Below are 15,730 nucleotides of genomic sequence, written 5' to 3'. Positions count from 1 at the left end.
TCCCCCCCAACCCAGCCTGGCACAGGGCGACTGTGGACGCCCCCCTCCCCTGTCCCAGCCCAGGGAGCAGCCACGGGGGGGGGGCTCGGCCACCCCTCAGCGGGGTGAAAACCAGCGGGAAGGGGCGTTTTCTGCCCAGGTTGGGGGGTCGTTGGGGTTTTTTTACACACCACACCCCCCCCCCGCTGCGGTGTCGGCGGGCAGAGCCACGCCATTATCCTGCGACAGATGCTGTTTCGCACCGACAGCTCCCGCCCCGGCCTCGGCGACCCTTCGACGTGGCCGGAGCAAAACCGGGGCGGACGGTTTTTGGAAGAGGCCGGTGGCCGCTCGGGAGCGGATCCGACATCAGCGGAACGTGCCGGGCGGTCTCCCGGTTCCCCGGGAACGGCGCTTGGCTCCGGCAGGAGAACGTTCCTCCTTCGGTTTTTTTCCCGGCGGTCACTGCTGCTCTCCCGGCGTTTTTATCCGGCACTGACGTCATCTTTCCATGAGTTTTCCCCTTGGCAAACGCAGCTCGAGTCACTCCAAAGGCCCGGCCGGATTTACGGCTTCTGGCCTTTGCCAACGGGTAGATCAGAAAGGCTTGCCGTCCCAAAAAACCCCAGCAAAATTTTGGGGGGGTGGGTGGGTTGGCCCAGAGACATTTGTGGCTGGTGTTGAAAGCCTGGGGGCGGCCACCAGGGGTTGGCAAGGCCCCTGAGCAGCACTGGGAGCTCGTCACCCTCCCAGGTACGGTGCTGGGGGGCTGGAAGGCATCACCCCCCCCAGGTCAGGATGGGACCCCTCTCTGGGCAGGGTCCTCGAGGTGCTGCCCGCTCTCCCAGGGGTGTCAGAAACCATTTTGCTGGCACCGGCACCAGCATGGAGCTTGGCGGGGGGTGAGAGGTGTGGGTGTCATGGGGTCACCCCCGCCCCAGGGTGGCTCCGTGTCTGTTTGGGCTCCTGGGGGAAGCATTTCCAGTCACCCCCAGCCTCAAAGCTGAGGCTGGGATTCCCGTGGGAGCGGGAAGCAGCCAGAGATGCGAGGAGGGGACCCAGCGCTGCCGAGGTCTGTCTCCGGGGCGAGCGGCCGCCGCGCATCTCCCCGTTGTCACCGGTGCCGTTCCGTGTCGCTCGGCTGTCACGGCTTTACCGAAACCACCTGGAGCGGAGCCGTGGGCTGGCCACAGGGACGGAGCGCGGCTGGAGGACCCAAGCCGGCCCGGAGACGTCGGCGAGGAGTGATGGCTGCCTGGGGAGGCTGCAGGCTCAAGGAGACGGTGATGGGGGACGGAGACCCCCGAGCCTGGGGGGTGGATGTGCGGGGGCTAAAAATAAGGGTCCGAGCTGCCCTTGGGTCCCCTCCTGGCCCTAAGAGCTCTCCTTCGACCGGTGCGGGCACAGCCCAGGCAGCTCTGGTGGTTACAGGGAGGGGAAGGATGGGAGTGGGACTGGATGAGGTGCCGCCAACCTGCGGGGTAGAGGGTCGGTTTTAGGCTCAGCTCTTCTCTCCGTCCCTTCTGGGGTCTTGATGGACGTTGGGAGCGAAGGTCTGGCCAGAGCGTCAGGGAACGGCCAGAGCATCGGTCCTGGCTCGCTGGTGGGAGCCAGGAGCTCCTGCCAGCGTCAGAGGTGCTGGGAGGGAGCTCAGGAGGGCAGGTGGCTCCATCTGCCCAGCACCTGGATGAAAGAGCGGGGTAGGGTTTCACGCTGCCCTAAAAAACCCGGGCTGAGACCAAAGGAGAAGAGCAGGACACCAAAAATGAGGATTTGGTGGGGCTGGGAAGCAGGACAGGGGCCTGGCGTCGCACATGGGCAGGTGGTCTGTGCCTGGAGCCTCTCGCCCTCTTCTTTCCGTGCTGGAAAATGCTGGTGGTTGTTACATTGATGCTGGTGCGGGGATTTCTGTGGAAGAAACCATTTTAAGCACCGTTGAGCGAGCGATCCCTCAGCTCTGAGCAGCAGCAGGCGAGCTTTGGCTAATTAGAGACGGCAAACGAGTAGCCTGTGAAACTCCCGCGTCTGTCATTCTTATCTTTGTTAAGGCTGCTGTGACGCTTCCCTGGTTAATTATCACACTCCCCGGCCAGGAGCCTGGTAAGAGATAATCTGCGTGAAGTCCGGCAGTCCCAAAGTTTATTATTTCTTTTTAACAAAGATAAGAACGCGTGTTTTCAAAGGCAATTAGTGCTTTTGCATTGCTGTCACTCTAGTGTCTCTTGAAGCAGCCCGGCTTTTCTTTCTCCGGGGAGGTGAGGGCTGAAGTGCAGCTTAAAAACCTTGGGGGAGGGGGTCCCCAAGTCACTGGGGGTGCCTGAGCCCCCAGTGCTCTGCCGGGAAATGTTTTTGCAGGTAAAGGCGGCGTTTTTGCAGGTAAAGGTGCCATCGGTCGCTGCTCAGGCCACCGGTGCCGCAGGGGGGCAGCAATTCCTTCCGCAAGGGAAAAAAAAAAAAAAAAAACGGCTGAATTTTGCAAACTGCATCATAACCCGCCTTCCTAAAAATAGCCTGGCTTCCCTGGCGCTGCTGGGGAGGTGTCGCAGCCCGTCGCGACGCCCGGCTTCGTCAGGAGACAGCGAAGCCTTGACAAATAAACGCTGTGGCTGCTCGCAGCTCCGGCGGAGCCAAATAAAAATAAAAATCCCCAAGCCAGAGGAGTTGGGAGATTCGTTAAGATGTCGGTGAGGCCGGCCGGCTTCTGGCTCCGGAGGGATCCCAGCGGCTGCGGGATCGCCATGCTGTGCTCCGACGTGTCTCTCGCATGTGGCCGGGGTGGAAGTGGGATGGCTTCTCCTGCCGCCGCCTCCTCCCCCAAAATAAAGAGCCCCCGGGGAGGTTTGTGGTACGGCTTGATTTCTCTTTAATTTGACTTTCTCCTCCTTTAATTTCGCTTTCTCCTTTAATTCCGCTTTGTCCGCCTTTAATTCGATTTTTTTTCCTCCTTTAACATCATTTTTTCCTCTTCTAATCTGATTTTCTTGAGGCTCTCCGTCAGGACGGCGAGAAATCCCGCAGTCGCAAAGAGGAGGAAACGGCCGAGGCCTCGCAGCCGAAAAAATCCATTAAAAAGGCAGGTCGTGGGACCCCGATTTCACGGGATGGGGGGGCGGCACGGGGGGGGGGGTCCTGGGGCAGGAACGGGCGCGACTGACCCAGTCCTCCCTCCCCGTGCCAGCGCCGCAAGCGGGTGGCCGGCGCCGAGGGACCCAGCCGCTCCTCCCGGAGAGGATCCCGCCTCGGCAGCCAGGTTTGCCGCCGTGGAGGAGGAGGAGGAGGAGGAGGAAGATTTCCCAAACTCCGGCAGGCGCAGGACGGCCGGGGGGGGGCTCTGGGGGGCGGATTTGCCCCCCCCCCCCGCTGACGGGGGTTCTCTGCTCCGCAGGTGGTGGTGATCGAGCAGAACGGCTCCTTCCAGCTGAGGATCCCCAAAAACTTCATCTGCGAGCACTGCTTTGGCGCCTTCCGCAGCAGCTACCACCTCAAGAGACACATCCTCATCCACACCGGTAACGGCGGCCAATGCCCCACCTCCCACCACCCTAACGAGCGCCGGGCTGCCTTAATTAAACACCCGGCTCCCCCCTAATTATGTGTCGTGGCCCCCCTGGTTCCCTCCAGGCGAGAAGCCCTTCGAGTGCGATGTGTGCGACATGCGCTTCATCCAGAAATATCACCTGGAGCGTCACAAGCGCGTCCACAGTGGGGAGAAACCCTACCAGTGCGAGCGCTGCATGCAGGTACCGCCCCAGGGGAGCCGGGATCCGGCTGGGATCTGCTCCCTAGGGATCTGGACAGGGCTGGAGGGGGGAAAACACCCCCCCCACGGCTCATAACCGCCCCCCCCCCCGCCCCAACCTCTGCCGCAGAGCTTCTCCAGGACAGACCGGCTGCTGAGACACAAACGAATGTGCCAAGGTTGCCAAACCAAGACCCCCGACTCGCAGCTGCTGCTCTAGGAGCCGAGCTGAGCCCCGGCACCGGCTGGGAACGCCGACGGCAGCTCCGGGGGTGGTTGTTTTTCCTTCCTCCCCCCCCCCTTCCTTCCTCCTCCTCCGTTTCTCCTGGGTTTTCGCCCCTGTTCCAGCTCCCCGCGGCAGGGACGGGGAAGAGCCGGCCGCTCGCCCGGACTTTCAGCTGACAGCGCTGTCCATAACTCGAAGATGATCTGGAAAAACCTTCCCCCGACCGGCAGAAACCGCAGGCAGCTGCCTCTAAACCTGCCTCTTATTTCCCCCCCCCCCCCCGTTTTATTCCCGAGTCCCGCCCTCCCCCTCTCAGGAAAGGCTTGGAGCCCCAAGCCGGCCTAAAGCAGAGCAAAACCGGGACGCCTCCAGCCCCGACCGCTTCCTTTCGGCCGCCGGACGGGCTCGCGCAGGCGCTCGGCTCTCAGGTAGGAGGGTCTCGCAGGGAGGAACCGTGTCTAACCCCTTTTTTTTTGTTGTTTTTTGAGAAAAAAGAGGAAAAACAAGCGTTGGTGGGGCTGCAGCAGCTGTCGGCTGCGGGGGGGGGGGCCGTCCCAGCAGCAAGCTCTGCGGTGCTTCCCTTTTCCTTTTGAGTTTCTTCATTGGGTTTTTTTGTTGTTGTTTTCTTCTTCTTTCCGCGCGCGTTTTGGGGCCGTTGCCTTTGCTCGCCTCCACCCCCGGCTCTGGTGGGGGGGCCGGGGCTGTGACGCACCTGGGGGGGGGTGCTGAGGTGAGACGGAGCCTCACCCAAAAACGGGCCGTTTGCTGGAAAACCCCGATGCTGAGGGGAAGACCCTTGACTTGACCTGAACATCCCCGGAGCCTCGGGGGGGGGGCAAGGGGTGGCCGTGGAGAGACCCCCCCCCCACCCCAGCTCCCAGCCCTCCTCCCTGCCGGGGAGGGGGGTCACCCCTGCTCGCCCCCACGCCGCATTTCGGGGACGCCGGAGAAGAGCCGGGCTCTTTGGGGACAGTCCTGGGGATGCCGACGGTGCCTGGCTGCCCCCCCAGCCCCTCTTGCGACCCCCCCCCCAAAGCACAGACTGCTCTGCAAGCGGGTCCTGGACGCTGTGCCGTCCCGCGTCGAACGCTTCCATGCCGGGGGGGAGCAAAGGGGCCGAATTTGGCTGCTGCTCCCCCCCCCGCCCCCAAGTCATCATTTTTGCGCCCTGTTCCTCTTTCTGGTGCTGCCTGGAACTGGGGTCGGTACCGAATGCGGCTGTGGGCGGCGGGGGGGGGGCGGTTGTGCTGTCTCTGTTGATACCGCGTCGGGACACCCCAATGGACAGGAGACACCCCGCTCTCCCCCATTTTGGGCGCCCCCCCCCCCGGCTGCGCTGCAAGAAGAGCTTCAGCTTGGGCAGCTCCCGGCACGGGGCTGCAGGCAGGAGCTGTGACCCCCCCTCGCCTGACTCTGTCCCCGTCGGCCTTTTGCGTCTCTGGGATTTGAGGGGGGGAGGGCCAGGCCAGGTTTTTGGGAGCTTGGGGGGGTCGGACCCTGCCCCGGCGTGGGAAAGCCGGGGGGGCTGACTAAAACCGGGAACGAAACCGGGAGCGAAACTGGCGGCACGGAGGTTTCACCGTCTGCACCGGTGAGGGCAAAAGTGCAGCGGCCGCATCCAGACACGCCCCCCCAGGGAGGGGGCACAGGGGCCCCACGCCCCCCCAGCTTCATTTTGGGGGTGGTTTTTTGTTGATTTTTGGGGTTTTAATACACTTATTTTGCTATGGGGGAAGGGAAGGGGGGGCGGGGGGGGTCAGGGTGCGGCCCCGGGGCGGGGGGGGGGGGGGGTGTCAGGGTGCGGCCGCAGGGCTGACCCTGTGTCACTTTTAAACTGTAGTTTTTTTCTAAGCCGTCCCCAGCGTGTTCCCCCCCCCCCCCCCCCCCCCCCCCGCAGCGTCGGTCCCTGTCCCCCCGCCCCGGCCTTTAGGGTTTATTTAAATAAAAACTCGTCGGGTTTTTTCTTTTTTAACCCGGGCTCCACTTCTTGATGGGAGGGGGGGGGCTGGATCTGGCTGGGAGCTGTCGCCCCCCCCCCCCCCCCCCCCCAGCACCCACTTACCTCCCTCCCTGGGGACCTGGCCCCACTGGCAAAGGGAGGTGACAGTGTCACACGTTGGGGACACGGCGGCTCCTTTTATTGAGAGTCTTCCAGCACAGCGGGGGGGGGGGGGGTGTCCCTGGGGACACAGTGGGGTTGGGGTGGCTTTCGGGGTGTCCCCGTTGTCCCCTCAGCCCGGCCGGTAACTGGGGTTGACGGTGGTGGTGGTGGCACTTCTGAAGAGGGGGTTGTTCTGTGGGGAGGACAGCCGGGGGGGGGGTCAGGGCCCTGACCCAGGGTGGGGGGGTAGCCCCAGTTTGGGGACAGAGAGGGTACGTGGGGATGGTCACCTCGTTCCAGCGGGCGTGCTGGCGTTCCCGCTGGAAGCGCCGAAATTCCCGCCGGTCGTAGACCTCGGTGGCGATGCGGTACAGCCCCAGCACCAGCAGCCCCAGTGCCACCGTCCCGGCCACCAGCCCGGCCACCAGCCCCGCCGTGCCCTCCGCCCCGGCTGGGGGAGAGGGGCAGGGCTGGGCGGGGGGGGCCATGGCAGCGAGGACCCCGTCCAAGCAGCCGCAGGGTCCCACAGGCTCAAGGACCCCCCCACCCACAGGGTCCCATGGGGGTGAGGACCACCCACCCACAGGGTCCCATGGGTGCAGGGAAACACCCCCCCCCCCCCAATCCATGGGGTCCTGTCGGTGCAAAGACTTCCCCCCCCCCCCCCAACCACCCAGCCATAGGTGTCTGGGGGTGCAAGGATGCTCCCCCAGGTATATGGGGCCCTTGGGGCATGGGGGTCCCATAGGTGCAAACACCCCCCCGCCCAGGCATAGGGCCCTGTGGGGTGCAGGGTTTATTGGGGTGCAGGGACCCCCCCCCCCCTTGGGCAGGGTGTCCTTTGGGGTGCAGGGTCCCTCAGGACAGGGACCCCCCCGACAGGCAGAGGGGTCCCGTAGGGTGCAGGGACTCCTGGGCGGAGGGTCTGTGGGGACATGGCATCGCTGGGGGGGCATGGGGGTCCCCGGGGTGCCCCCGCACTCACCCTCCTCAACCCAGACGGTCAGCGTCACCTCCCTGTCCTCATCCTCATCCTCGCCACCCTCCCCCTCGATGAGGATGAGGAGGACGCGGCCATCCTCAGTCTTCTCCCGGCACCAGGCGTGGGGGTCCGGGGGGGGCGCGGGCAGCACCCGGGTGGTGACATGGGCGCAGGCATGGCTGCAGTTCCCCCGCAGCGGCCCCAGCCCGAAGGCACTGCAGTCGGCGCAGTCCCTGGGGACCCCCGGCCCCCCCCTCAGGGCGCTGGCCTTGGCCCCCCTGCCCCCCCCCCCCCCCGGCCCACCGCCCTCGCTGACCCCGTGGCCCCATCCCTGTCCCCGTGTCCCCCGCCAGCTCCATCCCTGTCCCACATCTTCCCTGTCCCATCCCCTCCATGCCTGTGTCCTCGTCCCCCCCATCCCTTGTCCCCATCCCCTCAGCCCCCCTACCCCCCCATACCCGTGTCCCATCCCCAGTCCCTGTCCCCGTTCCCCCACCCCCTCCCCACCCTTGTCCTATGTCCCAGTCCTGGTCCCCGCCCGTAGCTGCGTCCCGTGTCCCTGTCCCCATCCCCTCAGCCCCTGTCCCCTCCCCACTCGTGTCCCCATCCCAATCTCTGTCCCCATACCCCCGGCCACCCCATTCCCCCCCCCCATGACCTCTGTCCCCACCCACGTCCCATGTCCCCATCCCAATCCCGGTCCCTGTCCCATGTCCCCATGCCGGGGGCTCACCGGAGGCGCTGGCAGGGGGTGCGGCAGGAGGGGCAGCGGGCGCAGAAGGGTCCCACGTAGCCGGGCTGGCAGAGGCAGCTCCCGCAGACGCAGCGCCCGTGGCCGCTGCACTCCCGGCCACCGTGCAGGCAGCCCCCCCGGCCCAGGGGGCAACCGCAGCCGCTGCCCCCGAAGCCCTCGTGGCACCGGCACGTCCCGCACACGCACTTGCCCCGCTGCGGGCCTGGGCACCGCGCTGGCATCACACGGCCCCAACGGGCCACCGCGGTGTCCCCCGGACCCCCGCTCCCGCGTGGGACCCGTGGGACAGGGATGGGACCACCCGTAGTGGGATGGGAACGTGATGGGGACGGGACCCCCGTGGGACATGCAGTGGGGAGGGGACCCGTGGGGACAGGGGCACCTGATTGGGACGGGACCCCCACGGGGACAGGGACACGATGGGGACAGGACCCGTGGGACAGGAGCACGCCATGGGGATGGGACCCCCTTGGAGATGGGACCCGTGGGGACAGGGACATGTGACAGGGATGGGACCCATGGGGACATGCCATGGGGACAGCCCCCCCTGCCCAGGGATGGGAACCCCCAGGACAGGCACAGGCGTGGCCCCCGTGGCCCCCCCCCCACCTCCGCAGGGCAGCCCCTCATGGCGCTCGCAGCCGCTGTTGTCGCACTGGCAGAGGGTCCCGCTGAGCCCAGGGGGGCACTCGCAGGCGCCGCAGACGCACTGGCCTCTGCCGCTGCAGGGGGGCCCTGTGCTGTTGGGGGGCCGGCAGCCCCCCGCCGCCTCCGCCGCCTCCGCCGCCGCTCCCTCGCACTCGCACCGACGGCCCCGACGGCCCCCAGGGCACCTGGGGCAAGGGGGGGGGGTATCAGCCATGGTCAGCCCCCCCCCCCTGCCCCATGGACACCCCCCCGCTTTGCCTCCATCCCTCCCCTTGGACCCCCAGCCCACCCCATGGACCCCCCCTTCCCCCCCATTGCCTCCAGCCCACCCCCCCAGATCCCCATCCTGCCGCCCCACCCTGTCCCATGCCCCCCCCTCGGTACCTGCAGACCCCGCAGAGGAGGGTGCCGCCGTGGCAGAGGGGGGCCTGGGGCTGGTGGTGGGTGCAGGAGCACCCGCAGAGGGTGCCCAGCTCCAGGCTCAGCTCCTCGGTGAAGCCCAGCACCCGCAGTCCCACCCGCTGCGGGGACCCCAGGCAGACCCCCGCCTGCACCCGCACCGTGAAGGTCACCTGCGGGGGGGGGGCACCCACGGCACAAGGGGATGCAGAAGGACACACAGACAGGTCGGACAGGCAGGGACACGGGACGGGGGGGACACGGGCGGGTGCAGGATCAGTCCCTGGGGCTCTGCCACCCCCGTGGGTCCCCCACGTCCCAGCCCTGTCACCCCCGGGGTGGGGGGGGGAGCAGCCCAGCCCAGCCTGACCCAGCCCAGCACCCCCAGCCCTGCCCGCTGCCCCACGGGGCCGTGTCCCCCCCAACCTGCGGCCGTGCCCCCCCAGCCCCCCCGAGCCTGTGACCACCCATGCCTCCCCTGTGCCCCCCCATGCCTGTGCCGATGTCCCCCCATGTCCCCCCCATGCCCACCAAGCCTGTGCCCATGTCTCCCTATATCCCCCCAATGTCCCCCCCCATGTCCCCCCACCTCCTGGTTGACACGGACGCCGGTGCAGAGGCCCCCATGGGGCCGGGGGGGGCCGGGGGGGCCCCCGCAGTGGGACTCGTAGCTGAGGCTGATGCCAGGGGGCAGCGGCGAGTGCTGCAGCTCCACGGTGGACGAGAGGCTCTGGGGGGGGGGGGCACCCATGGGCGTCAGCACCCACCGACCCTCCCTGGGGGGCACCCACCCCATCTGGGGGGGGCCACCCCACCCAGGCATCCCGTGTGTCCCCCCCTCACGTTGTAGGCGTCAGCGATGAGCTGCACCACGTTGCTGGAGTCCTCCCGCAGCTCCCCCACCACCGACTTGGGGATCAGGCGGCTCAGCTCCTGCGCGGGCACAGGGTCAGGGGGGGCCCGGGACCCCCCCCTCAGGGATCCCCCCCCGTCCCCGTCCCGGGACAGCCCCCTCCTCTCTCACCTGGTAGACGGGCACGGTGGGACCCGTCACGGCAAAGATGGGCTGGATGTTGGCGGCCGAAAGCACTTGGGCCAAGTGGCCCACCGAGGGGTAGTCCTGCAAGGGGGGGGGAGCATGGGTGCTGGGCCCCCCCCCCCAGCCACCCCCCCCCCCGGTGCCTGGGGACCTACATAGAGGTGGCTTTTGGTGTAGACGCCGCTGGCATCAAGGTGGCAGCGGGTGTCGCTGGGGACGACGATGCCACCCAGTTTGCCGTCCCCCGCCGTGTGGAAGGTGTCGTCGGAGGCGAAGACCAGCAGGCGGGTGACGGGGCGCCAGCCGATGCGCTCCTGGGGGGGCACGGGCGGGGGGGGGCTCGCAACAGGGTGCACGCCAAGCTTGGACACGTGCGTGGGCACTGGCAAGCTTGCATGCATGCATGCTTGCACAGGTTTTTGCATGCAGGCATGCTTGCACCCACACTTGCAGGCAGGCACATTTGCGCACACACACACTTGCACATGCTCTTGCAGGCACCCATGCATGCAGGCTCACTTGCAGGCATGCATGCTTGCTTGCACGCACACATGCTTGCACATGCTCTTGCAGGCACACTTGCATGTGCTTTTGCATGCAGCAACACTTGCACACACACTTGCAGGCAGTTGTGCTTGCACGCACGCTGGCAGGCGCTTTTGCAGGCAGGCGCACCTGCACATGCTCTTGCACATGCTTTCGCAGGCAAGCACATTTGCACACACACTTGCACATCCTCTTGCAGGCAGGCATGCTTGCACACACACTTGCACATGCTCTTGCAGGCACCCACGCATGCAGGCTCGCTTGCAGGCAGGCATGCTTGCACGCATGCTTGCACACGCTTTTGCAGGCAAGCACATTTGCACGCACACTTGCACACGCTCTTGCAGGCACCCACGCAGGCAGGCAGGCATGCTTGGACGCACGCTTGCACACGCTCTTGCAGGCAGACGCATTTGCAGGATCGCTTGCAGGCAGGCACGCTTGCACTCGCTCTTGCATGCAGGCATGCTCACAGACTTGCACGCACTCTTGCACGCAGAAATGCTTGCATGCGCACTTGCAGATGCTCCTGTGTGCAGGCAACACTTGCAGGCAAGCGTGGTTTCAGGCAGGCACACTTGCAGATGCTCTTGCACACAGCCACGTTCCCAGCCACACTCGCAGGTACACTTGCACACAGAAACGCTCGCGCGTCCTCTTGCAGATCCTCTCGCACGCAGGCTCACCTACACCCGCGCACACTCACTCCCATGTGCCCGCTTGCCGGCGGGCACCCTTGCACACCCCCCCCCCCCGGCTTTGCCCGCTCCCACCCTCGCCCACTGACCTCGCAGACGGCCACCTGCATGATGGCGTCGAAGCCGCCCTCGGGTGCGTCCAGGTTGCCGGAGATGCGCTGGCGGCTGACGCGTTCGGCGAACTCCCCGGCGTCGGCGGTGAGGGAGAGGACGTGGCGGAAGGCGGCGGGGGGGTCGCAGGGCTCCTGCCGCTCCGGACAGGGGTTACGCAGTTTGGAGGGCACCGTGCTGACGTAGGGCAGCACCGTCTTGTCCACGAAAGAGCCGAAACCTGGTGGGGAACAAAGCTTTGGTGTTGCAGGAGCGTGGGGGGGGGGGGCACCCGAGCACCCCGAAATCCCCCCGGCGGCCCCCCCCCGGCGTGTCCCCACCGATGCGGACGGAGGAGGTGACGTTGCGTAGGGCGGCCAGGAGGTCGCTGCCCAGCTTGCGGACGTTCTCCAGGTCGTCCCTCATGGAGTAGGAGAGATCCATCAGGTAGTAGAGGTCCACGGGGTGGCCTTGCGCCCGCCGGAACCGCACCTGGAAGCTCTGCTCCTCCCCTGGGGTGGGGGTCAGGGGGGGCCGATAGCCTCCCCCCCACCAAAACTAAGCTCCCAGCTCCCCCCGCATCCCACCGGCACCCTTCCCCAGCCCCCCCAGCATGGGGCTGCCCCATCTCCCCGTCCCCCCCTCCATCCTCCTTCTCCAGCCCCCCAGCCATCCTCCACCTTCCTCTTCACCCCCTCCAACTCGCTACCCATCCCACATCTCCTTCCCCCCCCCGTCCATCTCCCCCACCACCCCCCATCTTCTGCATCTTCTCCCCCCCCCCCATTCCTCTCCCCGTGCCCCCCCCCTCACCCGGCCGGAGAAGCAGCTGGATGCTCTGGGGCCGCAGCTGGGTGGGCCCCCCCCGGCCCCCCCCGGGACCCAGCTCCTCATCCTCCAGCACCCGCACGCTGCCGCGGGGCTCCACCACGGCGCCGGGGGGGCACCCAGCTCGCTCCAGGGCCTCCCGCGGGGCGCAGCGGGTGGCTTCTGCCTGCCCCCCCCGCGTGAAATCCTGCGGGAGACGGGGGTCAGCGCCAGCACCCCCTGCCCCACCCTGCCCCCGCACCCACCGCTCCACGTCCCGCCGCGCCCCACATCCCCCCTCCACCCACCGCCCCGCACCCCACAGCCACCTGCACCCCACAACCCCCCCAGCACCCACCTCCCTGGCAGCCATCGCTCTGCGCCCCACATCCCTCCTGCACCCATCGCTCGCGTCCCCAGCGCCCATCGTCCCAGACCTCGCCTCCCTGCACCCCGCGTCCCTCTGCGGTGTCCCTCCTGCACCCCCCCCGCACCCCACGTTCCCCTGCACCCCACGTTCTGCATCCCCTGCACCCCACGTTCCCCTGCACCCCACGTTCCCCTGCACCCCACGTCCCTGCCCCCGAGGGGACGTGGGAGACAGGCGGGTGCTGGGTGCTGCGGGGGGGCCACCCCCACCCCCCTCAACCCCCCCCGGCTGTTTGTCACTGAGGTTTTGCTGCTTCCTGGTGACAAACCGCAGGGATGGGGGGGGGGGGTCACGCAAGGGAGGGGGGTGGGGGGCTGGCACCCACCAGGCCCCACAGCACATGGGGGCCCCAGGGACAACAGGGACCCTCATGGGATACTTGGGGGCCCAGGGACCCCCAGGCACACGGTCCCCAGGGAGCCTGGGACCCCCCCCCCGGCACCCCATGGCACATAAGGGGCCTCGTGCCTCACTGGGGACCCACAGGGATGCTGTGCCCCCCCCCCTGCGTCACACCGGGGACCCCCACAGCACAGCTGCCACCCCACAGCACACTGTGACCCCGTGGGACACCCCAAGGGACACCAGGCCCCCCCCCATGCTGCACCCCTACTGCAACAGGATGCTGCAGCCCCAGGGGACCCCAGGGCACCCAGGGACCCCCACGGACATGGGGACTTCGTGGGGACCCCACAGGACACGGTGACCCCCCACGGGAAATGGGGACTGCATGGAACCCCCCACGGGACACGGGGACCCCACATCTCAGGGGGACCCCCAGGGACCCCAGCGCACCCCACTCCCCCACCCCACCCTGCGACCCCCCAGGGGGACCCCAAAGCCACACTGTGACCCCCACGGACACGGCCCCCCCCCCCAGGGACACAACGCCCCCCAGTATGGTGGGGAACCCCCAAAACCGGACCCTGAGCGCTGCGGGTGGGGTGGGGGGGTCAGGGTGAGGAGGGGGTCAGGGTGGGGGGGGATCGGGGGGGTCCCCACACTCACCGGGTCCTCACACCAGGCGCATCGCGGGTGGGAGCGGACACACGCCTCGCAGGACGCCTGGGGCTCGCAGGACCCTGGGGACACCCGGGGGGGGGTCGGAGGGGGGGGTCAGGGTGCCTGGGGTGGGGGAAGGGATCCTCCCCGCGGGTGCCCCCCCAAGTCCCTTACCTGTCCCGGCCGCCCCCGGGGCCGCCAGCAGCAGCGGCAGCAGCAAGAGCCCCCCCGGCCGCCCCATGGCCCCGGCGCTGCTGGGAGGCAGGGCGGGGGGGGGGGGGGGAGACGACGAGGGGGGGGCGGCTCCCGGGGGGGGGGGGGGGCGGGGTAGGGGCCGCATCCTGCCCCGGGGCGGGGGGGGGGGGGGATGGGACCCCGCAGGTGCCGCGCCCTGACCCCCCCCACCCCCCGCGGCCCTGGGGTGGGGGAGAAGGGGTTGGGGGGGGAAGCCCGCGGGGGGGGGGGACGTTGGGCAGGGGTACCCTTGGGTGGGGATCGGGGTGCTCGGGGGGGGGGTACAGGCGGGCTGGGAGGGGCCGGGGGGGGGGGCTTGGGCGCTGCGGGAGGTATGTTGGGGGGGGGGGGGAAGCTCCCCGAAGGGGGGCGGTGGTACGAGGGGTGCACCCGCCACCGGGGGGGGGGGGGGGGGGGGGAACGGGGGGTGGGGGGGTGCCGGTGTAACTCCGCAGCGCCGGGGCCCCCCCCCCGCGGCCACCGCCGGGACCTGCAGCCACCGCCCTGCCCCCCGCCGGGGGGGGTCCCCGTTGTCTCGGGGACGCTCCATCACCCCGGGGGCGTTCCCCTCCCCCCCACCCAAGGGTGCCCCCCTCATCCCTGTGTCCCCCCTTATCCCTGAGGGGGGGTCCCGCAACTGTCCCCAAGAGTGGGGCGGGCGAGGGGTGTCCCCAATCGTCCTCGGGGGGGTCCCCCATCATCCCGGGATCCCCCCGGCTCCAAGAGTCCCATTCCCCCCCCCGCCCCCGAGTGCCTCCCCCGCTCCCCCCACCACACCAGGACCCCCCCAAATTTCCATCACTTTATTTTGCAAAAATAGAAAAGTCCCGTGTCCCCTCCCCCGGCGGGGGGGGGGGGGGGTGGGCTGTAAACATGGCGGGGGGGCCCCCCCGGCAAGAGGGGGGGGGCAGCTCGGACACCGGCGGGGGGGCGGCAGGGGGCAGCGGCAGGGGTGTACCCCCCCCCCCAGGCCGGGGGGACCCCGGTGTAAACGCAAAGGAATAAATAACAGGTGAAAAGTGCTGCCCCGGGGGGGGGGGGCACCCCCCCGTGTAGTGTAACAGGCCCCCCCCGAGGGCTGTGCACCCCTAAATTGGGGGGGGGGGGCAAATTGGGGAGGGTCAGGGACCCTCCCCATCCAGCCAGGCTGGGAGTAACAGACATTTGGGGGGGGGGGGGGCAGTTTGGTCCTGGGGGCAGTTGGGGTGTGAAACACCCCTTCCCCCCCCCCAATGCTGCCCTGGGGGGGGGGGGCACCAGGCATAGCCCCCCCATGGCATTGGGGTCACTGTGACTATGGCTTGAGACCCCCCCAGCAATACTGGGGGGTCTAGGGGGGGGGGTCACCTTGTGCCCCTCATCTTTGGTCTCTATAGTGTTCTGTGCCGGGGGGGGGGGACAGCGGGGGGGGATTTTGGGGTCCCCCCACCCCAACAGCGTCAAAAAGCAAAACCCACAAGCAGCGCCCCACCCCCCCCCCCCCCCAAATATAAAATAAACCAGCAAATAAAATGCCCCCCTCAGAATGGGGGGGGGGGTCCTGCCTCTGCCCCAGCAGTGCCCCGGGGTGGGGGGGGGGAAGGGAATGGGGGTGCCCCCCCCCCTCCAAATCCACCCTGTCTCCAATAAATAAAGTCCCAGATGCCTGGGGCCCTCCTGGATGCCTGGGCCCCCCCCCCCCCCGGTTTGACGAGGGGGAGGTGCGTAGCAGGGGGCGGCACCCCGGGGGTGTCAGGCATTAATTTGGGGAGGGGGGAGGCAATTTCTGTCCATCGTTGCCCCCCCTCAAATCCCCCCCCCCCAATACAAGGGTGGAGGGCTGTAGTGGGGCTGGGGGGGGGGGTAGGGGAGGGGGGAGGCAATTTCTGTCCATCGTTGCCCCCCCCTCAAATCCCCCCCCCCCAATACAAGGGTGGAGGGCTGTAGCGGGGCTGGGGGGGGGGTAGGGCTTTGGCGTGAAGCTGAGGTTGGGGTGGGGGGGCCTCCCTGGGCCCCCCAGCTTAAGGCAATAGCTCTGCCACGGGGTCCCCCCCGGGCCGGCTCCGTCAGTCTCTGG

The 15,730-nt window shown here is 68.1% G+C and overlaps 2 protein-coding genes across 2 annotated transcripts in view; one reads left to right on the top strand and one right to left on the bottom strand.

Moving 5' to 3' along the window:
* The window catches only part of ZNF740 (zinc finger protein 740), a 7,401-nt gene extending 2,623 nt beyond the window's left edge, over positions 1 to 4,778 (top strand). Inside the window, 5 exon segments of the mRNA XM_041128866.1 lie at positions 2,966 to 3,052; positions 3,158 to 3,229; positions 3,365 to 3,488; positions 3,601 to 3,719; positions 3,849 to 4,778. Of these exon segments, the coding sequence (XP_040984800.1) occupies positions 2,966 to 3,052; positions 3,158 to 3,229; positions 3,365 to 3,488; positions 3,601 to 3,719; positions 3,849 to 3,938 (492 nt within the window). The 3' untranslated portion in view covers positions 3,939 to 4,778.
* Positions 4,779 to 6,089: 1,311 nt separating this feature from the next.
* ITGB7 (integrin subunit beta 7) lies at positions 6,090 to 13,681 on the bottom strand. Its single transcript, XM_030038069.2, has 15 exons — positions 13,615 to 13,681; positions 13,447 to 13,520; positions 12,015 to 12,216; positions 11,543 to 11,713; positions 11,201 to 11,442; positions 10,023 to 10,181; positions 9,853 to 9,948; positions 9,672 to 9,761; positions 9,418 to 9,558; positions 8,814 to 9,001; positions 8,391 to 8,614; positions 7,761 to 7,983; positions 7,031 to 7,260; positions 6,336 to 6,496; positions 6,090 to 6,238 (listed from the first exon to the last, which is right to left on the bottom strand). Exons 1-15 carry the CDS (start codon positions 13,679 to 13,681, stop codon positions 6,176 to 6,178), a joined length of 2,331 nt encoding a protein of 776 aa, XP_029893929.1. The 3' UTR covers positions 6,090 to 6,175.
* Positions 13,682 to 15,730: the final 2,049 nt, after the last annotated feature.

Source organism: Aquila chrysaetos, chromosome 15 (genome assembly GCF_900496995.4).
Source record: "Aquila chrysaetos chrysaetos chromosome 15, bAquChr1.4, whole genome shotgun sequence".
Classification (NCBI taxonomy): Eukaryota; Metazoa; Chordata; class Aves; order Accipitriformes; family Accipitridae; genus Aquila; species Aquila chrysaetos.
This window is presented reverse-complemented; position numbering and strand designations above follow the sequence as displayed.